This window comes from Rattus rattus, chromosome 5 (assembly GCF_011064425.1).
Source record: "Rattus rattus isolate New Zealand chromosome 5, Rrattus_CSIRO_v1, whole genome shotgun sequence".
NCBI lineage: Eukaryota > Metazoa > Chordata > Mammalia > Rodentia > Muridae > Rattus > Rattus rattus.
In genome coordinates this window covers 48,707,009-48,731,171 of record NC_046158.1, presented here as the reverse complement: position 1 = coordinate 48,731,171, position 24,163 = coordinate 48,707,009, and the positions used below count along the sequence as shown (strand labels likewise).

The window sequence follows — 24,163 nt, the reverse complement described above, 5'->3', positions numbered from 1 at the left end:
CAAAGTAGAATAAAGTACCAGAGATAAGTATGAACAAACCACCCACCCACCTAACTGAGACAGGCTGTTAGGCTGAAGTTGGAGGTGTGTAATACCTCTCTCTGTTGGCTGGAACTTCGATCTACCATCTGCCTCTACCTCCTCCCATGGCTGGGATTAAAGGCATGCATCACCATGCTCGGCTCAGAAATAATTAAGCCTTTATCTTACCCCTCCACAACACCCACACACAAACAAATCAAACTGCATTTTAATATTGTAAAATATACTAAAATTATTAAAAACAGCATTTTAGTGTTCCCTAAACTATTCTACTTTGTATATATGGGAATGTTTTACAAATTAGGGTTTTGAGACAAAGATGAGAAATTGATCCTCCTGTTTCTACCTGAGTGCTTAGATTCTAAGTGCGCTGCACTACCCACAGCTTATGTAGTGCTGGTAGTCAAACCTAGGGCTGCATGCTATGCATGCACTCTTATTAACTGAGCTACATCCCCAAGCAGACTCTGAACCTTGACTCATCCTGCCTCCACTCCTTAACTCATACGTATGTGCCACCTCTTTACAGCCTTGGCTGTCCTGGAACTTGCTCTGTAGACTAGGCTGGCCCCCAACTCAGAGATCTGCCTGCCTCCGACGACTCCCACTGCTGGCACTGGTGGTGACCACCACCACCCAGCTTTGCTTTTGTTCTCTCTCCTTTTAAAAAGTGTGTACCTAGGTTAGTATTTATATTCAAGGATGCCCAAGGATAACATGGGCTATCCTCCTTAGAAATGCTGCTCACTTCCTTTGAGACAAGGGTCTCTCACTGGTTTAGAGCTTACTAATTAAGCTACAATGGCCAGCCACCAGGCCACAGGGACCTTGTCTACAGATCCCTACGATCTTCTATTATTAAGCACACAGCCCGACACTAGCAATTTTTTGTGGGTCCTGAAATTAATATGCTTGCAAGGCTTTACTGAATGAACCAATTCCTATCCTGTACAAATTAAGGTTTTAAAGAAAGTATAAAAAGAAAAAATAGATTTTTAAGAAAAAGCATGCAAAAATATCTGACAAATTGAACAAGCAATGTAAAAAGAATAAGAAAAATAAACTAAGGATGAGTCTGGGCATTTAGATTTTTAAAGGATATATATAAAATTGTATATCTATATCTATATATATACTTACATATTTTATATTTATGTTACTATATATTGTTTATATAGTTTTACACATACACACACACAGAGAAAAAAACAACTCTCTAACATCAGTTTTTAAGTAGTGAAAAAACATTTATGGCTCATGTTGGAAAATTAAAGAATAAAAGTTCTATAAGTAACGGGAAGACTATTTTCTTCTTTAATCCAGCAAAATGATTTGGACTCTTCTTTATCAATCACTGTCTAGCTTTCCTTCCTTCCTTTTTTTTTTTTTTTTTAAAGAATTATTTATTTTATGTATTTGAGTTCACCATAGCTGTCTTCAGACACACCAGAAGAGGACATCAGATCCCACAACAGATGGTTGTGAGCCACTGTGTGGTTGCTGGGAATTGAACTCAGGCCTTCTAGAACAGTTAGTGCTCTTAACTACTAAGCCATCTCTCCTTTCTTACACGGTGAATATAATACGGCTAACGAACACAATGGTTAAAAATCTGGAGGGATGGCTCAGTAGTTAGGAGCACTGGATGCTATTGAGGACCAGGCCCCAGGTGAGCAGCTTACAATCTCCTATTAACTACAGTTCAGGGGACCTAACACCTATCCCTAGCCCCTGTGGGCACCTACCATCCAGATGTTCTTATTCCTCCAATGCATATACATTATAAATACATATTGATATTGGTGTGGAGAGACTGCTCAGTGGTTAAAAGCACTTGCTGCTCTTCCAGAGGACTCAGATTCAGTTCTTAGCAGTCACATGACAGCTCTCAACTGCCTGTAACCCAGTTCTCCAGAAACTCCAGAAGATGCCCCTATTCTTGTCTCTGCGAGCACCGTACATGCAGTACACATACATAGCTGCAGTGACTCACACATACACACTGATTAAAAATCTTAGAAGTCACACGCACACTAGGAGATGCCAAAGGCGTTTGAAAGTCTGACCTTGTAAGGGCTAATTAGTCTTCTTTTAATATCCAGTCTGTAGCTTCTGTATTGCTCAGTGTCACTCATGTCAGTCACCAGCAGTCGAAGAATTTCATAAACCCGTCTAGCATGTTGCTAAACAAATGAAGTAAGAAAAATGTGAATACTTTCATATTACAAAGGTTTTTCTGAAAGAACACATAATTTAGTTATATCTGTAATAGACAAAGAATTATGACAACTAGCAGAGGAAAAATAAAAGACAGTCTCTGCTCTCAAGAAACTAGTAGCCTTGAAGGTAATAACAAGTGACCGACGTGTTATAGGACACGAGGTTAGACAGCTTGTGCTGTGGGAAATGGTTGAAGAGGATCCTCATGAGAATGAAAAGTAAAATCTGAAAATCTGATGCTCTCATTCAGTCTCCTTCCCTCTTGTGCATGCATTTGAGCTTGTGTGTAGCTTGAGATCTAACCCAAGCACTAACATACCCGAGACAAGTGTTCTATCAATGAGCTATATCCCAGCCTAGGCTGAATCTGAGAAGACCATTACACTACAAATGGGAAGGCACTACCTATAAATTTTTGCACATGCACATAGAACAGAGCAGCTTGTTACTGCTGAAGCATTTTAAAAGAAAAGCAACAGAAGGAAGACACTACCTAGTTGCTATCAAATTTTTCAATAGAAGCAAAAGTGATGTGCACAAATTTGTGTTTTAAGTAAATAAATGTTTTAGCTATATACAAATGGTGCAAAAATGAGGAAAGAGATCAATTAAGCTACTAGGAGCTGCTCAGTGGTGGACCACTAGTCCAGCAGTCCTAGGGCAAAGTACAGAGGGGTGGAGGCAAAGAGAGGGGAGAGAGGGGGAAAGGAGGAAGAGGAAGAGGGAGGAGGGAGAGGGAGAGGGAGAGGGAGAGGGAGAGAGCGAGCAAGTATTCACACAAACATTCAATTAAAAAGCTAATCTCGGGGTTGGGGATTTAGCTCAGTGGTAGAGTGCTTGCCTAGGAAGCGCAAGGCCCTGGGTTCGGTCCCCAGCTCCAAAAAAAAAGCTAATCTCTGAGACTGGGGAAATGGCTCTTGCAGAAGACCTATGATATTTCCTAGCACCCACATGGAGGCTAAAAACTACCTATAATTCCCACTTCAGAGAATCTGATGGCCTCTTCTGACCTCTGCAGGCTCCTATGCACATGTAGTACACATATGATCAGGCACATAAACATGCACAGAAAAACAAAATATTTTTAAAAAGCTTTGCTATTAAATAAAGTAACCTCTTTTCCCTTCAAAAACAAAGCAGTAAACACAATGAAGACACAAACATATACAGCATAAAGAACCTTAAGGGAATAAGGACTCTCTAGAGACGCATAAGGAATAACTGGGGAAACTATGAAATGACTGGATCTTTATAGAGCAGAGAGCAGAGGCAGGTGGACATTAACTCAGGACTAAAGGCTGACGATTTAAACAGATTTCTGCACACATGTAAGAGGTCCTACTGTGCCTAGGGACAGTTACAAGGACAGACTGAAGGGATAAGGGTGAAGTTAAGTGGTAACATACTAATCCAGCATTTGGGTTTAATTCCCAGATGGTGGGGGAAATGGTTTGAAAGAGAGGGAGGAAGAAAGGGAAGGAAAGAGGCAGAGAGATTGAATGGCAAGTTTTGGTATACTGAAGCCAAAGGAGTAGCGCTCTTTTTCTGTTTGCTATTTAGATTGTGAATTTATTTTGATGGAACTAGGCTGTGGGATGGCTATTTTAACTTCCCAGAAGTGTCTTTGAGTGGAGTCTAGAAGACCAAATCTTATCTGGCCAGGGAAACAGAGGAAGTGTGCCTGATAAAAGGAATAATATTTATACAGGGATTCATAAGTAGTAAGATTTGGCATACATGAGCAACTGTAAGAAGTTCAGCAAAGCCAAGCGTAAGCAGAAGGTTGGAAGGAAGCTGAAATCAGCAAAGTGGCAGATCCAGACACAATGAGCTCAGCGTGCCCTACTTAGCAGTTTCCTTTTTTGGTTAAACCACCATTTGTTAAAAAATATGTTCATATATACTTTGGAAGCTAAGTTATTAATTACTCAATAAATATAGGTTTAATATAGTAAATAGATATAAATTATTTCTAAATATACATTCTCTATTTTAGCTAGGAAGCCATAAAAGGGCAGAAGACAGGAAGTTCCAATTTTCATTGTATTGTTAAAAGTAATCAGCAGATTTTGGACTATGGTTTTTAACGAAGCACAATGGGGGGAAAAATCTAGATTTGAAGGCTTAGATGAAATTTCCCAAAAAGAATGAGAAAAAAATGAATATAAAGAAATCTAAAGAAGAGTTTCCTTTAAGGAAGGAAATAGAAGGAATAGAAGCTAATGGAAATGCTGCAATCAGGGTAAAAATGGTGCATGGAAATCCAAGAACTGTGCAGCTCTCAAAGCCAAGGTGGCCACCAGTGTCAAATGGCGTGTCCTATCAGGTAGCCATGCATTTTCATAATCCAATTCCTACTCACTCTTCAGTTTTTATTAAAGGCTATCTGGGCAAATTAGTTTTATTAAAGGCCAATTAGAAAAGAAGTGCAATCCCTAGGCAGTGGTGGTGCACGATTTTAATCTGAAGACTCATAGGAGACAAAGGCAGGTGGATCTCTGAGTCAAGGTCAGCAGGGAGAGGGAGAGGGAGAGGGAGAGGGAGAGAGAGAGAGAGAGAGAGAGAGAGAGAGAGAGAGAGAGAGAGAGTATATGTATGTGTGTGACAAAAAAAAAAAAGGAAATTTCATTAGCTTTATTAGTTACAATTGAAAATTCACATTAAAATTCATTTGAATGTAGGGGGAAAAAAGCACTACCCTTCCCATGAAGTGCCCTCTCATTCATGAATGTGTACTAACATATCCAACTTCTTCAAATGCCAAACTTTTTCCTATCGCTATCTTAAGATACCCATTACTTTAAAATTTAAACAAATATACAAAACAAAAAAATATGAGGGCTGTGAGGTCACTTAGTGGATGGTATGTGCAGTCAAACATGATTACCTGAATTTTGTAAGAAGAAACCAAACAGAAACCATTTTGAATAAAACTTCCATTTTGAATAAGGGTTAAATAAAGTTTAAGTTCCCAAGACTTTCCTGAACTGGCATCCTGGTTGGCAACTTCCCAACCAATGGGTATAGGATAAGTGTACCACAAAAACATGTTAAGTAACATGTCTCTAAATGCTGATTGATGGGAAAATGTGACTGGAACTTGGCACAGATGTTGATGGATTCTGGGCTTATAAACTCTATGACGTTCTGGCTTGTGGTCTCAGTTCAGCTCCCAAATCTGTTCTGGGGCCCTGATCTATCAGTAGTGGCCTGAGTGCAATAAACTTTGGCATCTGTTTGTGAACGTCAAAGACAGAGTCAGCTAGCTCCAAGCGTGTGCTGACTCGTCAGTTTACTACCTAATTCAAACGGAGATCTTGCTTTTTGAGACTGCATGTGTTGTTTTGGATTTTCAGACCAACAATTTAGTCCCTGAAGGCCATGTGGTAGAAGGAGAAGACCAACTGTAGGGGACGGTCCTGACCTTCACACATGCTCTGAGACATGTATGAGCTCCTCCAGCCCCACATGTTAAAAACCAAGTGTAGGAAATGAAGCTGGGTGGTGGTGGCTCACACCTTGAATCCCAGAACTCGGGAAGCAGAGGCAGGTGGATTCTGTGAATTCAAGGACAGCCTGGTCTACAAAGCAAGTTTCAGGACAGCCAGGCTACACAAAGACAGCCTGTTTTGAAAAAACAAAGAAAATGAAAGTTATGTATTTTCTTAGCACCTTTCTACCAAGTGGACAGAACCACTTCACAGCTTAGTGTAGTAGGGCTGGAGAGACAGCTCAGAAGTGAAGAGCACTGGATGTTCTTCTGGAAGACCTGGGTTCCATTCCCAGCACCTATGTGGTGGCTCTCAGCTGTCAATTCCAGGGGATCAAATGATTTCGTCTGATCTCCAGACACTCACAGTGCATAGAAATGCATGCAGCCAATATACCCATACACATAAAATAAATCTATCCCTCTCTGCCCCCATCTTTATGTTTAAAAGATTTTACTGCATTGCCTTATGGGGTGGTAGTCAGAGGATACCTTTCTGAAGTTGGCTTTCTCCTTTGCCTATGTGGATCTTAGGGACTGAACTCAGGTCATCAGGCTCAGCACAAACTACCCACTAAGCCATTCTGCCAAGACAGTTGATCTGCTTATTATAGTTAGTACAACACAAGAGGTATTCTCCTCTCATCTTATCACTAAGGAAAGTGAACGTGTACAGTGTAACAGTATTCTCTCATCATCCTGTCAACAAGGAAAATAGGGAACAAAGCCATAACTAAAGTGCTGTGGATGACAGAGACAAGTTCTAGACTTAGGCTTGAAGGGCAGTCTTGACTTCAGAGCCTACACTCCCAACTACTGTTGTTTCCCACACACCCTCATATCCTTACAATACAGCTAAGTACTTCAAAAATTTCTAAATCTTCTTGTCCTACAAAATAAAAATAATAAAAATACCTTATTTATTTTGAACTTCTGCTGTGCCTGTATCGCCATATCTTCATTGAATCCTTGCAGTAATCTTTCCCGGGAGAAACAGGGCAAATCTTGACAAAGTTTCACAAGTACAAAGTCTCTTAGTTTCACATAGCTTCTGGATGGATCTTCCGCTAAAAAATGAAGACAGTATTGTCTTACCCAACACAATTTCTCTATCACTTGTAGTCCCAGTAACATGGTAAAAAGTAACATTCTGATAACTATTATACCAAATAAAACTCACATTCACACTATTGATGACATGAAAGCTGTTCATTTTGCATATCATCTTTCATTTGTTTGGGTTTCTCTGTGCAACAGTCATGGCTTTTCTGGAACTCTCGTTATAGACCAGGCTGGTCTCACAGAGATCCACCTGCCTCTGCCTCCTGAGTGCTAGGATTAAAGTCGTGCCATTACAACCCAACTGTATTAACCTTTTTTTTTTTTAACTGAAATGTTAACCACAAGCATCTTCATTTTTTTTTAAAGATTTATTTACTTATCATATACAAGTACACTGTAGCTGTTTTCAGATACATCAGAAGAGGGCATCAGATCCCATTACAGATGGTTGTGAGCCACCATGTGGTTGCTGGGAATTGAACTCAGGACCTCTGGAAGAGCAGTCGGTGCTCTTAACCACTGAGCCACCTCTCCAACCCAAGCATCTTCATTTTAACTGCAGTCAAATTGGCCATATAAATGAAATATTCAGGTTTGGACAACAATTTCCAATGCATTCACTTTTTGGTAGCTAAGAATTCCAAGGCCAATTATAATTTTCTTTTAAGAGACTTTTAAATTTATTGCTTGATAATTTCATACATGCACATAATATATTTTAATCAACCTCTTCCTCTTTATTCTCCCCTCTAATTCATCCCATATTCTCCAAATATAGTAACAATTTTTATTTTTTTCTGATTTTCAGACCATTTTTATTCCCCTGAGGGGGTGCACAATTCCTGGAGGTGCAATACCAGGTCGATGCGTGGAGTAGACAGAGCAAGCTCCTAATCCAACTCCTACTCCAAAAATCCATTTAATATATTGTCCTTAGATAGAGGATGTTATCAGATATTAAACTGATAAGAAAAGAAACTACACTTGATCTTAGCCAAAAGGCCGAGAAATGATGTAGTAACAATTTTAATCCAACAACTTTTATGGTCCTTTAAACACCTCTTGGGGAATATGGTAAGGACATAATGTGGATCCTTCCTTGATCATTTCTGAATACCACAGATCTTCTTTTGTGTTTCCCTATGATATAACCACATTAGGCTAAGTAGCAATCCAGTTAACATTGGAGCAAGATGGGTCAAAAATAATACTGAACAGAGTTGTGTCACTCATAGATCTATGATCATGGAGAAGTTATCCTCCCTCTTCTGTGTCCCCACTTCCTAATGAGTTAAAAAAGGTAAGATAGGGTTGGGGATTTAGCTCAGTGGTAGAGCGCTTGGGCCTAGGAAGCATAAGGCCCTGGGTTCGGGTCCCCAGCTCCAAAAAAAAAAGAACCAAAAAAAAAACAAAAAAAAAGGTAAGATAATCAATTCCAGCTGAAGAGGTGGGACTGCAGATAATGTCACTTATTACACAAGCCTGGCAACCCGAGTTCAATTCCCAGATTCCTCTTAAAGGTGGTGACAACCAGCCCCACAGTTATCCTGTGACCTCAGCACATGTCCATGTATACACTCACAAATGATAAAAAAAAAAAAAAAAAAATGTGTGTTGTATTTGCCTCCATGCATGTCTATGTACCATGTGCACCTGTGCCCAAATAGGCCAGAAGAGGGCATTAGACGCCCAGGAACCAGAGTTACAGACAATTGTGAGCCACCTCGTGGGTGATGGGAATCGAACCTGGGTCCTCTGGAAGAAGAGACAATCTCAATGCTCTCTACTGCTGAGCCATCTCTCCAGCCCCTCCTTAGACTTTCTGATGTCATTACCTCAAGGCTACAACAATTCAACAGTATAACACTAGCATAGGGGCAGATAAACGGCTTGACAAAATGGAGAATCCAAAATAAACCTATATATTATGGTCATTTTCTGACACATCTGTCAAGACAATTCAATACAGGAAGGAAGTCTTCATCAAATAAGAGCTGGAAAATGGGATCTCTATAAGCAAGAAAAGTAAAACTGGATCTCATTCCCTCAGACCAATAAAAGTGCTTAGAAGCAAGATGTGCATAAACTTTCATGACTTTTGCTTAGGTAATGATTTCTCAGACACAGGAACAAAAGCGCAGGTGAAAATAGGTAAGCTGCGTTTTAGTGAAACATAACAGCGATACAACTCTTCTATAAAAATGGGCACAGGACCAAACTAGTTACTTTTCAAGAAGATCCATATAAACACATGAAAGACACACATCATTAGCCAAAGGAATGCAAATCACAACAGTGAGCAACCATTTCAAATTTGCCAGGATGAACGGAACTAAAGGGTAATACCAAATCTGATAAGATACAGAAACAGGCTCTGGTACACTACTGATGGTACTGTAAAACACTGCAGTCACTTTGGAACACAAGCCAGTGACTTTTTTAAAAGGTTTGACGAAGATATGTTTTTCAAATCTTCCATCCTAGAGATGTAAAACAGAAGTCCATATAAAGGCATGTACACATGCCAGGCATGGTGGCACACCTTTAATCCCAGTACTATGGAGTGAGAGGCAGGTGGGTCTTTTTAAGTGAGACCAGCCTTGTTCACACAATGAGTTGCAAGTCAGCTAGGATTACATAGTGACACTGTCTACAAATGGCAATAAAAAAGACACAAATACTCCTATCATTCCTAAGAGACAAAAATTGGAAACAACCCAACATCCCTTCCCCAACTGATAAATAAAATATATTTGAATAACAGACTATTACTTGGCAATAAAAAGAAATTAAGTACTGATAGTCATGCTGTCAAAATATCTCAGGAAATTAACAGCACTTAGGCCAATAGTTTATAAAAGTCTAAGGTGGGGTAAATGAAATATACATTCATTCATCCACAGGTACAGAACACCCTACTCATGCCTGTGCCTCTTAGTTATTAACATCACACTCATGTAGGTAATAGGTAAACATTATTTGACTATGGCTTTAAAAAGCAATAACTGAAATCCCATCCATGTATTAGTGATGATAAGAATGAAGAAACTGTGGTCTTCATTATGTAAAGCAAACAATTTTGAGAAACAACAAAGTTGGAGGACTTTTACTTCTTATTTCTAAACTCAATATAAAGATCAAGGTGCCAATGTCACTAGAACTCTACACCTAAATAAAGAAAAAGAGGAAAAATGAGAAAAGAAAGAGACCACAATGTCAGGTGGTACACAAGCTCCAAGGAAAGCAACGTACAGATCCAGTTTGATAAACAGGCTAAGGGGAGGAATAAAGATGGTTGAATTGGGCTGCAGGAGACCTTCCCCTCTCCTGAAGAACTCTAGCTTCAGACAAGAGTAAGAATATGGACAACTGCAAGCAAAACTGTAAAGGTGTGAAAGGTTCATCAGCAATGGGAACTACTTGGTACAACCAGGAAAGCTACACATCTGGCTCAGACAGGACAGAACAACTCTGAAGTGGGTACCACTGCTGCACTTCTTGCTGGCAGGAAAATCATTTAGGGGGATAGAAGAAGCTAGGAAGAGGAGGTAGAGATAGAAATATTTTCAATTTTTGTTGTAGAATTATGGACCTTTGGTATATAATGCATGTCTAGGTGAGTAGCAGAGTTTGACAGTATGCTCCATGTAGGAGTGTGACTGTGCTGGGATAAGCTCCTGTCTGTGTTGACAACTCATTCAGATATAACAACCAAGATGATATGGTACCACCATTAAGGATAGACATAGGGATCTGTACAGTATTTAATAAGCTATCATATTTATTCTTTTTTTTTTTTCGGAGCTGGGGATCGAACCCAGGGCCTTGCGCTTCCTAGGCAAGCGCTCTACCACTGAGCTAAATCCCCAACCCCAAGCTATCATATTTATGATCAACCAGATAACAACAAAGGAACCACAGCAACTCAACAGGGAAGACATTTGTCACCAAACAGTAAGTAACAACTGTGTATCAAATGTAAAAAGATGAACTTAACCAGAGTGTGAAGCATACACCAGCTTTCAGGAAGCAGAGGCAGAAGATCACCTCAAATTTGAGGCAATCTTGGTCTACATAATTTCTAGGTCAGCTAGGGCTTCTTCAGTGAGAGTCTATCTCAAAAAGAAAAGGAAAACAACCAAAATAAGAAAACAAAACTAGCCTTTGCCTTCAGCTGAGAGAGTATTTGTATACTATTCAAACAAAAAAGCAAAACAATAAAACCATAAACATATCTAAGACTTTAATGGAGACCGAGTATTGAGACTGACCACAAGAAACATGCAGTCTAGAGATGCTGGCAATATTTTAACACAGGACTATGACGATGGCTTCAGACATGCTAGACATCTTTGAAATGTATACTTATGCTAGTGGACTGAGGGAAATTATATCTCAATAAAGTTGTTTTAATTATAAACTAAATAGCGAGCATCTCAAGTATATTACTATACATACAGAGTGTTGAGGAACTCAAGCATCTGAGGCAAGAGATCCATTATTGGGCTATAGCCCAAGATTTCTTTCTTTTTTTTTTAAGGTTTTCAAGAGAGTGTCTCTGTGTAGTCCTGACTGTCCTGAAATTCACTTTCTAAACCAGGCAGGCCTCAAACTCAGAGATCAGCCTGCCTCTGCTTTCTGAATGTTAGGATTAAAGGTATGCACCACCATGCTGGCTGTCCAGCTCTTTAAAAAATTGTGTTTAATTTATGTGTATGGGTACTTTTTAGCCTGGACACGTGCCTGTGTATCATGTTCATGCCTGGTGCCCTCAGAGGCCAGAACAGAACACTCAGGATCTGCTGAAACTGGAGTTACAGTTGTGAGCTGCCACATGAGTGCTAAAAATTGAACCTGGATCCTCTGAAAAAGCACCCACTGCTCTTAACCACCAAGTGATCTCTCTAGCTCTTCTAAAACACTTTAAAAACAAACAAACAAAAAACTAAAGCAAAACCGGGTATGGTAATGAAAGCCCATAATCTGAGCGGAAAAGGCAGAGTTGGGAAGATCATAAGTTTGAATCCTACCTGGGCTATATATATATATATAGTAAGTTCCAGGCCATGTAGGGCAGAGGTAGATCCTGATTCCAAAAAAATTAAAAGACAACCTATTAAACAAGTTTAGCCAATGTCAGCTTTCCAAGTCAATCCTAAACTGGTTTTAAAAAAAAAAAATCCTAAAAGTGCATTCCAACTATTCAGTCTAAAATATATTTAGTGTGAATAAAAATTTAAATTATGTATATTATTCAGGAAAGTTTAGGAAAAATATCAGGGCAAAAATCAATTAAAATGCCAAAATTTTTCCAATTAGTTTCAAATAAACGAGTACAAATTGATGATTTGTTTGCAGCTTAATAATAGGGGTCACAACCTTTAAGCTCTGTAGCTACAAATATCAACTTGAAAATGTTCCTAAAATGATGATATCCAATAATTTGTTATTAATTATACAAAAAAGCAATACAATCGGCTGGGGTTGTAGCTCAGTTGGTAGTACATGCCTATGATCATACCATTTGTGAGGAAGAAGCAAGGGCATCAGGAATCTAAGGTTATCCTGGGCTACAAGTTTGAAGCCTTGTCTTGAAAACAGGGGTTTGGGGATTGGAGGGAAAGAACTTGCTGAATGAAAATCTGAGCTCAGGTCATATTGTTCACATAAAATCCTGGGTGATGGCCACATGATCCTATAACTCCAATGCTTTGGAAGGCAAAGGCAAAATGATCAGTGGTGTTTGCTAACGGTCAGTTTAGCTTCAGAGGTTTGGTAAGAGATTGTCTCAAAAGAATGAGATAGGGAATGATGAAAACAGGACATTCAGCACCCTCCTCTGGCCTCTGAAAGCACATGCCTCTATACATACATGTGCATACACCATACATACACAGACCACAGTCACACAAAACATATTTGAAGATAAAATTTGCTTGAATATAAATCTATAGATATATGTAGGATCAGCTTATAGCACTAAGTGTTCTATAATGTTAAAAGTCTCTGTATGAGATACCTTACTAAAAATATTTTAAGAAAGAAAATGAGTCAATTTAAACCACCTAAGTATATAAAAATCCATGTTAACACTTAAAAAATTTATATAACATATCTCAGAACAAACATATTAGCTGTTAATATACTATTGGTAGATTAATTAGTAGTGCTGATGCATATACTTTAGCCAGAATCAATTTCTATTGTTCAAAAAAATAAATTTTTGAATCTATCTATGTTCTGAGAAGTATCCAAATATTATATGTCTAGAATCTGACGGGCTCAAAAGGAAAAGTACATATAATAAGGCACTGTCTACCAATGGATCTTAAGCTAAAAAAAAGAAAGTGGATGGAAGTTTAATACCAAACACGCACCCACTGAAGACAGAGCCTAAGCTACCAATGATTAAGTATTAATTATAATTATTTCTGCCTGTATGTCAAGGAAGCAAAGGCCACCTCAATTTTAACAGCCAGGATTTCAAAGGAAGACCCAAAGCCTGCAGAAAAGCCATTAGGTTAATACATATAAAATAATAGAGAAACAGACAACCAAATGACTAGAGTACAAAATTCAGTAAGATTTTTCTTTTTTCAAATGCTTTTAAAGACTGGGTATGAAAGCTAAGAGAAATATATTAACGAGAGCAGCTAACGAAGCATTTTTAGCATTTTGCAATGCCAAGAAACGTAAATGCTGAAAATAAAGGTCGATCCTCAGTTGTCAAATTCAGACGTCCTTTTAGCATGTTTAGCTTTTTCTCTTTCAAGACTTCAGTTTCTAATGAATCATAGCAATGAATAAAGGGTACTATTATTAATGACTCTTCACTGAGATTTAAGAAAGAAAATTCTTTATCTGCTAATTGGTGCTAAGTATCAAGGACTTTATTGGCTAGAATAGACAGAAAGAAGTAGTTAAGAGCCTTCAGAGAAACAACCCTGCTGGCACATTACCCACTAGAGCAGACAAAGACTACTTACGTGTCCCCTCGTGTAGCACCAAGCCCAAGCCGTCAGTGAACAGAGGCTGGCAACTTTGGCTCAGCTCAAAGCAGTGATACAGCTTACTGTGCTGTCTTGGTAAGAGGACAGGTCACAGAAAGTAGTGCAAGTGTCTGTCTACTCATAACTGCTAATAGAACATGAGTGAGCAACTCCTCATCTCTGACGTTTCAACCCCTTTTTACAGCAGTGAGTCAAAGAAAAAGATAATCCAATACTATAAATGTGGAATTCCCCTCTCTAAAACAGCTCAGTGGTAGAATGTTTGCCTAGCATGCCCAAGGCCCTGGGTTTCATTCTCAGCACAACACAAAGCCCAAAACCCCAACATGCTTTCCCCCTAGTTTATTAAAGCATTTACTTTTCATGTAAAGCAAAAATCTCTAGACCATAGTGGGGGAAAATGCATTCCTTCCCTTTTTTGGGCGGGGGTGAGAACGGGGGTCCTTTTCAAGACAGGATTTCTCTGTGTGGCCTGGCTGTCCTGGAGCTCACTCTATAGACCAGGCTGGACTCAAACACAGAGATCCCCCTGGCTCTGACTCCAGAGTGTTGGGATTAAAGGTGTGTGCCACTACCTCCCAGCTACAGAGGACAATTCACACTATTCTGGCAGCTTTTTTTTCTTCTTGAGCAAGCAGAATCAACATACTATATGAAAAAGAAAATTTGCTCAGTGTATTTTATGTTTGTCGGTCCCATTGTCAGTAATGTTTTGTGGTCGATTCTTTAAACAATTTTGATAAAATTCTGAAAAACCATTTTTTAAAACAGGTTAACATTTTAGTGCATGTTAAATATTAATTTTAGAAAGAAAACTATGTCTAAACCAGTTGTGATGGTACAGGTGTTTTTAATTTCAGCACTTGAGGCTGACGTAGGAGGTTCTCAAGTTCAAGGCTCACATATTTACATGATAAGCTGGAGGCCAATCAGGGTAGCATAGCAATCAGCTCAAATAATCCAAAATATATATTCAAAATCTTTTACTTATTTACTTATTTTGAGGCATCAGGGATCAAATCACCCAGGCCTCATGCATCCTAGGCAAGTGTATTATACCACTGAGCTCCACACATCCCCAGCTCCACATTCAAGCCTTTGTAAAATAAATGTTACTATCTAACTTAGATGTGAATATCTTGGACAGGGTGAGCAGCTGTAGCTGAAATGGATAGGACCAACAGTGTTTCAAAGTTCCAAGGCTTATTTCATTAATGTTGTTTTGGAGTATTTTTATATACTTATCACTTGGAATCCTTAATTTAAATCTAAAATGCTCGAGAAATCTGAAATTTTGAGTATCATGTTGGCACTCAAAAAAATCCTGAATTTTGAAATTAAAAACCAAATAAAAAGCTTGGGGGAGGAGGGCACTGAGAAATGGCTAATTGGTTAAGGGAGCTTGCTACTCTTCTAAACAAGGAGTTCAGTCCCAGCACTCACATCAAGTGCTTACAACTACCTCTAACTCCAGCTCAGGCAATCCAATGCCCTTTTCTAGCCTTTCTGGTCACAAACAAAAACAGTCCTGAATTTTAGATTTAGATTTTCAGATTGAGGATGTTCTACCCTATACAGTAATCATGAAGAAAACGTGACTTTCAGTGGTTTTGTTCCCTTTGTTTAATTTTTGTCTTGAGACAGTCTCTCTATGCAGTCCAGGTTGACCTGAAACTCTCAATTCTCCTGCCTCAGGCTCTGGAGGATGTGTGCCACTACACCTGGCAGTGACTTTCAGGTTTAGCAACTTTATTAACCACAAATTTAACGTTACTTGGGGTAAGAAAATGATATTAATGTCCTTCAGGTACTGTTATTTATTTTATTTATTTATTTATGGCAGTTTAGTCACATACTAAGAAAACACCTACAATATCATCTAATGAGGTTTTCCCCCCCCTTTTTGTTATTTATTTAGTTTTTCTAGACAGGGTTTCTCTATGTAGCCCTGGCTGTCCTTGAACTCACTCTGTAGTACATACAGGCTTGCCTGAAATTCAGAGACCCACTTGCTTCTATCTCCTGAGTACTAGGATTAAGGGCATTCACCAACACCACTCTGCAGGATACTTATTTTGGTTTTAAAGATAGTCTCGCTCTACAGCCCAGGCTTCTCCAGAATTGACCATGTAATACCATACTGGCCTGAAAAAAAAAAAATCACAGAAATCCTCCTGCCTCAGCTAGGCATGAATGACCACACTCCAATATCCTCTACTTCTAGACTAGTTTTCCTTCTTTTAAGCATACTACTACTTCTACAGCTAATTCATACTGGGAGGATGGTTCCACAGACTACATTTCATCTCATCTACTACTGAGATGGCCTGCTTATAAAAATATAAAACATACTTTAGAGAATACGTCTTCTGGGCTGGAGAGATGAGTCAGCAGGTTAAGTATGCACACTGTTCTTGCAGAGGGTCTGAGTTCAGTTCCCAGGACCCAAGTCAGGCATCCCACTGACTCCAACTCAGGCAACCAGAGTCCTTCTTCTGGCTTCTGTGGGTGACTAAACTCATATGTATACCCATATAGAGATGTAAGTATTATCATGTAATTAGAACAATAATAAATCTTTGAAAAGTATCTTCTATTAAGGAATTATTCCCCTCCAACTATGGTTTAAAATTAATGTCACAGGTATCTTCTAAATTATGCAGATGTCTGACAAAGAAGCTAAACTAGTAAGTTATAGTACACCTGCAAATGCATCTATAACTGATCAGGATATCCCAAATATATTTAGTTCATTATTTTTAAGTTGCTCACACTAGTTAGGGATGCAGCCTGATCTCCATAAAAGCTCAGATCTAAAATGTAATCTAAAAAAGAAATCTTAAAACAGACCTCTAAAGCCCCCCAGAAGAATGCTGACACTTAAGACAGAAATAAAACTAAGATATTTGAGAAAGGTTCTTCTAGTAACATAAAATTTTACTCACCTGTAATATCAAGAACTGAAGGAGATGCAATGTAGTATCTATGAACTGTTTCAAGAAGTTGAGCACCATGGCCCTGACCTTGAAATGGAGTCAGTATCAGCATCTGACTGTAAAAAAAAAAAAAAAAAAAAAAAAATTATTCTAAGTTAAAACATCTTATCATGTCCAGTTGGAAATTGTCAAATTATTGTAGTATGAATGTTGATGCTCTTTAAAAATCAAACTTGAAAAAACCAAAAAAATTACTAATATATAGAAAGTTAAGTTTTTTTCTGCCTCACAGTTTCAAAGAGAACAATAAGTCAGTACATAGCCAATGAATGATTTCTTAAAAAAAAAAAAAAAGCAAATCAACATTACTATAACAAGTATTGGAAACTTCAGCAGTTCCTTCTGAAATAAAAGACAAGGCACGTGTTATACTGCCAATTACCTTACACGTGGCCGGGTTTTGTCTGGGTACACATAGTAATTATAGACTGTCATGTAGCCTACGGTCGCAAAGAGCGTAGCTCCATCCTTATTATACTTCTCAAATCTGCAGATAAAACAGAAAGCCAAGCAGGTCAATTACAGTCGCGCTCCCATGCAGTGTCCATTTTCTTTTCCATTCTCTGACTGAATTTTCAGTGTCAGCAAGCTACTCTGTGAGGGCCCAATGGGTACACCTGCTATGTTCTGAATGTACAATTCACTTAATTGGTGTGCAGCAACTTGGATAAATCAGACCTCTTTACATCACTTCAGTGCACTTGCCTATTATAAAGATGAATAGGTGGCAAGTAAAAGAAAACACAGGCAAAGCTCATTTTACTGTTTAAGCCTACATTCAGGGCCTTAACGGACAACAGCATTTAATTCGGTTCTATTCTCAAGTCCCCCAAAGCATAATGAAGGCAAACTCAAGCCCCATAAACAATAGTTTTTCTTTCCTGGGAAAAATATCATTATACTGCACCAATAATTGGGCTGCCACAATTAAAATGCTGGCTTTGTGGAGGTAATAAGGTCCACTGTTGCTTTAGAACTGTACTTACACTAGAAAGTAGTGCCATCTTTCATCATCCACGTCAATAAAGCTAGCAGTTTCAATAAACCACATCAAAAAGGTCTGAAGCCTTTCATGATATTCTCGAAAGCCTCTACATGTCATGTCAGCCTAGGGAAAAAGCCAGGAAAAGTCAGGTGAAACTCATCACAGAGGTAAGTGAAAGTCTGCAGAACACAAAACTATCCTGTGGGAAAATGGTTAGAAGCCTCAGATTAAATATGTATACAAACAGTCAAAACAGATCTGGTTTTAGTGTCAATAAAACCTTTTTTTATCTCACACTACATTTACTGACTATATAATCCCATATAGGTTCCAGGAAAAAGGAAATATTTCTTTTTACCTTGTATATCTGAAAAGTAAAGTTTTCTCCTCCTGTTGGACTAGGAACTGAGTATGTATGGAGGAGGGTTCCAAATGGCTTGAAATCAGCTTCCTTTTCCAGCAAGGAAAGAAAATCATTTGTGCTTGTGCAAAACCCAGGTGGAATGATTTGTCTGATTTTGCCTTCAACGTCATCTGCCTGAAGAATAGAAAACAAAGAACAAAAATCAACAAATTTAGTTTTTAGCTGAAAATAATTTATTTCTTTAAAGTGGACAAAATTGGTTAGATGTAGTGATTAATCCTAGCACTCAGAAAGCAGAGGCTAGTGGATCTCTGTGAATTTGAGGTAGCCTGATCTACATAACAAGTTCCAGGCCAGATAGGCAGAGATCCCATGTTTCGAAACAAAACAAGAATTTTTAATAGACAAAACTGGTATAACACAAAACTTTACAATTAAACTATATAAGTAAACAATGCAGTGAAATGGGAAAGGGTATCTTTTACAGAAACAAACTACTCTTGCACGATTTGAGATGAGCATCAACATAAAAACAAATTACAGGAGGCAGGTAGAGTAATAGCTGTTCCACTGAGATTTCTAACATCATATAGAAAATGATTATTACCTACTGTCCTTCATGACAATCTTAACATGTCAAAAACAAAAGGCTGCTTGTTATTTCATATGTGTCAAAGAAACCTTTTTATTCAAGACATGAGAAGGTAACCAGCAGTAAGTAAGTGGTGAGGCTAGATAGTCTGACCAAATGAATAGCAAAGCAGACAGATAACACCCTCATACGCTAAACTTAGATGGGAATTTTTTATCTTCACTAGGAAATACAGAAATCATAAGAATGGTTATATTATCCACTCATCTCCACAATGTGACAACTTTCATAGACTTGGATTTGTGATTGTATAAAAGAGAAAAGACTGGACAACAAATTAAACTCACAGATTAAAATCACCCTTGTTAAACAACCTCAATGAATGAAAACTATCAGCTGAGCAGACTTCATAATCCTTTTCAAAACCCCAAAGACCACTTGATTGAATACATTTACTACTTCTCTTTAACCATGAATATTTGATGAGGTCTTACAATAAAGTATTACTCCTTCTCACCAGGCAATAAAACTTAATGAATTGGTCTCAACTTAACAAAACCGTATCCTTCAATACAGCCCCTAAAAGCCTGACATTACATTCAACAAAATGAGCTTGCATTCTATTCAAACTTTTTTCTGAACAATGAGGCCAGGTTTTTACTTAATGGAGTTTGCCGTGAGTTCAGCTGTAATGTTTGTATTGTATCTATTTCCACAAGGACTGACACAAGAACACTTTGTGTTAACTTACTAAGCAGCTCTTTCATACCGTTTACATGCATGATGGGTATTAGTTCTAAACCAAGACCCTTGCTACTTAGCATTCAAAACAGGGAAATTAAGATGCTTAGGACAAAATACACTACAAAAGGCTAATACAACATGCTACTAATTCCTGTCCTTTCAACCGTCTTTTAACTAAGTAGGAGCAATGCACCTGCAGATGAATAGTACTTTATTATCATTCAGTTACATTTAGGATAGAGATAAGGATGGAGCCTATCACGAATGAGTTTTATTTCCAATGCTTTGATACCAACATTCATATATGAATCGTTTATGGTCATAAAAATAACCTATTACTTAAAATAATGCTTTTTAACATCCAGCCTAACAGTTTTTTTCTAATGTGCAAATTGCAAATAAACTAAATATAATAAATCTACTTTATTTTAAAAATACATAGTATTTGATAAATATTTTCCCCTAAAACTGTAAATATGAAGAGACCATCCAATTTTCAACAGCTGCATGAGGAAGTAGATAATTGCAATAAACTTGTTATGTAGTAATTTAAAAAAAAAGCATGATAGGTAAAATGGCAATTCTAATTCTGTTTTTTTTAAACCAGACCAAACCCTACAATTAAAAAAAAATAAACTCCAGGGCAATATCAACATCGTTATTTTAACCTTTAACTTTCCTTCTGTTACATCTCCTAAGCAAGGCATAAAGAAGTGTGATGAGTCACTTTACCCAGCTTGCATCTAGAAATCGACTTCAAAGGTCTCTGGAACTGCTTTGTTTCAAATTGTAATTCTGTTGAAAGGCAAACTATTCTCAAATCTGAGCTTAAACAAACTTTCAATCTTCAAAGATATTTACTGTAATAAACACCTTCAAATAAAATCTTTTGCTTTGAGCAAATCTATGAATTATTTTAAGAACTCTTATGATGGAAAGGGGCTAAATTTAAAAGCAGAGAATTTGTATACATTTTTATTCATATTAAACTAAAAACAATTTTTAAAGCTCTTTAATGGGCTGGAGAGATGGCTCAGTGGTTAAGATCAATTCCCAGCACCCACATGGTAGCTCACAACCATCTGTAACTCCAGTTCAGAGAATCTGAAAGAAGGCAGCCTTCTAACCTAAATGGGCATATATGCTATACATGTACATATAAACATATAGGCAAAACATTCACCTACATAAAAATATGAACTTAAGCCATGCTGTGGTGGCGCATGTCCATCATTTGGGAGGCAGAGACAAGCAAATCTCTGTGAGTTTGAAGCCAATCCGGTCTACAGAATTAACTCCAGGAAAGCCAAAACTACGCAGAGAAACCCTGCCTTGAAAAACAAACAAAAAACCAAAACAACAAAAAAAGCCTTTTAAACCTATAACTTGAAATTCTGTTCCTTAAAGAAAAAAAAATTATTTCATTTTTCTATTAGTGCCCCCAAGCAAAACAAAAGCCAAAATATTTTACAACTCAGTCTTAGAGATCTTCTAAAATATATATTGGATTCAATCTTCTTAAATACTTATTATTTTATGTGTATGAATGTTTTGTCTAAGTGCATGAACTGTGCACACAGAGATAAGATTACTGGGTTTAAAATGTTTCTTCTGTTTCATGTAGCCAAGGCTGGCTTCAAGTTTACTATATAACTGAGGCTGGCCCTCAACTCCCATTCCAATCTTCCTGTTTCCACCAAGTACTGGAATTACAAGTGACACCCATTTGAGATTTTTTTAAATTATTTTCATTACTTACTTTTTAAATTTTTATTTTATGTAAAATTTTTTAAAATTTTATTTTATGTAAATTATATTCAAAGGATAGAATATTGGATTTCATTTAGAAATTTAAGCCATGGTGAGAAAGTCCTAAAGATATTTCATGGGGCTGGATAGATGACTTAGTGGTGGTCAATAGTGCTGGCTGCTCTCATGTAAGCAATTTTGGCCTCTGTGAATGTCTGGGTACCATTTGCGTACCTGGAGCCCAAGGAGGCCAGAAGAAGGAGTCAGATGCCTTGGAAATGGAGTTGCTGGTGATAGTGAACTGCTATGTCAGCCTGGAAATGGAACTTGGTTCCTGTACAGGAGCAGCCAGCCCTCCTGACCAATGAGGAAATGCTTTCTCATTATATCCATTTACACTTCCAATGTTTTGTGCTTTGTCTGTTACATAAGAAAATGTTCCTTCTTCTTTTTTTTTTTTTTTTTTTTTTTTTCTTCGGGGCTGGGGATCGAACCCAGGACCTTGTGCTTCCTAGGCAAGGGCTCTACCACTGAGCCAAATCCCCAACCCCTAAGAAAATGTTCCTATAGAGCTTTTTTTGTTTTCCTTCATCACTGTTCAAAGCATATGCCTGAGAAAAACTAATGTTACAAATATTTAATTTGCTTTTAATGTATACATTATTTACAATAACCTTTCTAGTACCTTATCTTAAGCAGCACCCTGTGTCTGAGTTTGTCACTGGTAAGTTATTTTTGAGATTGCAATTAAAGGAATGTTAAGTAAGTGGAATGTGCAATTTTTTTACTTGGCTTAAATGTCACAAGATTTAACATTATTATAATTCTAAGAATAACTAGGATAAGCTATAAAAAGTAAAAGGAGTTTTGTTTCTTCTTGATTTACTCACTCTCATATTGTGAAATCCAGCTTTAAGTGTGAAGTCTTAGCATGTGACCCTTTCACTGGTCTATTTATGCTCATTTATGTTTCTGACACTGCATTAGTGTTTTACTACTCAAATGAGCAAGATGAAGCTACAGTTTTACAGCTTGGATGATGATGTGTTTAAAGAGCATTGGTGCATTAGGCTAGGTAGGTAGATCAGGTGGTGAAGTGCTTTGCCTTGCAAGGACTTGGACTCAAGTTCAATCCTTCACACTCATATAAAAGTCAGGCTTAGTGGCATGTATTTAAAAGCACAGTGTTGTAAAGGCAGACATACAGATCTCCAGGGCTTGCTGGCCAGCCAACCTAGCCTACTTGGTAAGTTCCAAGCCAGTTAAGACACTGCCTCAAAAATTAAAAGAAAACAACAAAGGTTGCCAAAGCCTGAGGAATAACACCCGATTATCTCCTGACCTCACATCATGACCTACATGCACACACATGCATGTGTGTATTTATACACAAATGTATACAATAATTAGTCTATAAAGTACAAAAAACTTTCCAATAGCTAGGCCTAGTAGTAGAGGCCTATAACCCTAGTTACTCAGATGGCAGGTAAGAATCCCACCATCAAGACCAGCCCGGGTTATATAATGAGTTCAAGGTACTCCTGAGCCATTTAATAAGACACAGTCACAAAAATAAAAATAAACAAGTAGGGCTATAGCTCAGTGGAAGAGGGCTTGTCCAGTGTATGTATGGCCCTAGACTCAATAATCAGTGCCAGAGTACAGGTTATTTTCCTATAAAGAAGTTAAAGATTCCAGGAAAAAATTAAGGTTTCATCTGTGAAATTTAATCTTCATTAGGAAATTAGGAAACAAGAATAAACTAATTGAAATTTCATAGATAACACAACTTGTCTACGCATCTCAATCAAATCTCTCCCAGGAATATAACTAGGGAAATGAACAAACTTAATTTATATACTTCTTCACGAAAAAGCAATGAAATTACCCCAAGAGAAGGCAGAGGTATTAAAAAAATATATTAATGTAACGGGAGCAGTGAGATGGCTCAGTAGGTAAGGGTGCCAGACACCAAGCAGGACAAGTGGAGTTCAAATTCCAGGACCCACACCATAGATGGAAAGAACCAACCCTTACCAAGTTTTTTTCTGGCTTTCACACATGGGCTTTGGCAACACACACACACACACACACACACACACACACACACACACACACACACACACACACACAAACACTTGGTGTTTTGGGTGTTTTTTGTTTTTGGGTTTTTTTGGAGACAGGGTCGAATTCCATGTTAACTCTAGCTAGCCTGGACGTATACAGACCCAGAAGGCCTTGAGATGCAGTTATACCTGGCAGTATCACTATTTTTTAGGCAATGTATTATTTTCCCCTAGTTTCTCTCTCTCAACCATCTAATCTACTTCAACCTAGAGAGACAGTGCTAGCCCCTTGCCAGGAAAGCTAGCCCTGCCCTTTGCCTGGGCAAAGCAGGAGAGCAAATCCTGATGGTGCTGGCCCAGGAGAGCTGGCAGGCTGGCTAACTCAGCCACCACTAAGGCCCAGATTCTGGGCTTTGAGTTGGCCCACCCCAGTATCTACCCCATCTGTAAACTGCTGGAGCACATGAAGGGACAGGTCCTGCAGATCCAAAGCTACAAGGATCTCATGACACAGAGCAACAACAGGATATCCAACGAGTCCCAGTGAGGTTCCAGGATTGATAGTGTAGCAAAAGCCAGAGGTCTCAAACCAGACCAATGATTCACTGCAATGAACATTTGCAAGTAAAGGTATTTGGGCAAAAGGGAATATTGTGTGACACACTGTGACATACTATGGCTTCTACAGCAAGATTGTGTGTGTGTGTGTGTGTGTGTGTGTGTGTGTGTGTGTGTGTGTGTGTGTGTGTGTGTGTGTTGTTTTGTTATTGTTTTTTATTTTTTGTTTTCTCTTTGGGGAAGAAAACTTAAAATCCTGATCTTCCTACCACTTCTCACTTCCAG

At 38.1% G+C, this 24,163-nt stretch overlaps 1 protein-coding gene and 1 non-coding gene across 2 annotated transcripts in view; both read right to left on the bottom strand.

The window, feature by feature from the left end:
* Hat1 (histone acetyltransferase 1) overlaps positions 1 to 24,163 on the bottom strand; it is a 47,249-nt gene that overhangs the window by 892 nt on the left and 22,194 nt on the right. The window contains exons 5-10 of the mRNA XM_032903474.1: positions 18,164 to 18,343; positions 17,807 to 17,928; positions 17,203 to 17,307; positions 16,770 to 16,876; positions 6,668 to 6,819; positions 2,109 to 2,225 (exon numbers count right to left, since the gene is read on the bottom strand). Coding sequence (XP_032759365.1) covers positions 2,109 to 2,225; positions 6,668 to 6,819; positions 16,770 to 16,876; positions 17,203 to 17,307; positions 17,807 to 17,928; positions 18,164 to 18,343 — 783 coding nt within the window. The remainder of the gene's footprint in view (positions 1 to 2,108; positions 2,226 to 6,667; positions 6,820 to 16,769; positions 16,877 to 17,202; positions 17,308 to 17,806; positions 17,929 to 18,163; positions 18,344 to 24,163) is intronic.
* On the bottom strand, positions 7,641 to 7,828 carry LOC116902635. Its single transcript, XR_004388212.1, has one exon. It is a non-coding gene; the product is annotated as a U2 spliceosomal RNA (small nuclear RNA).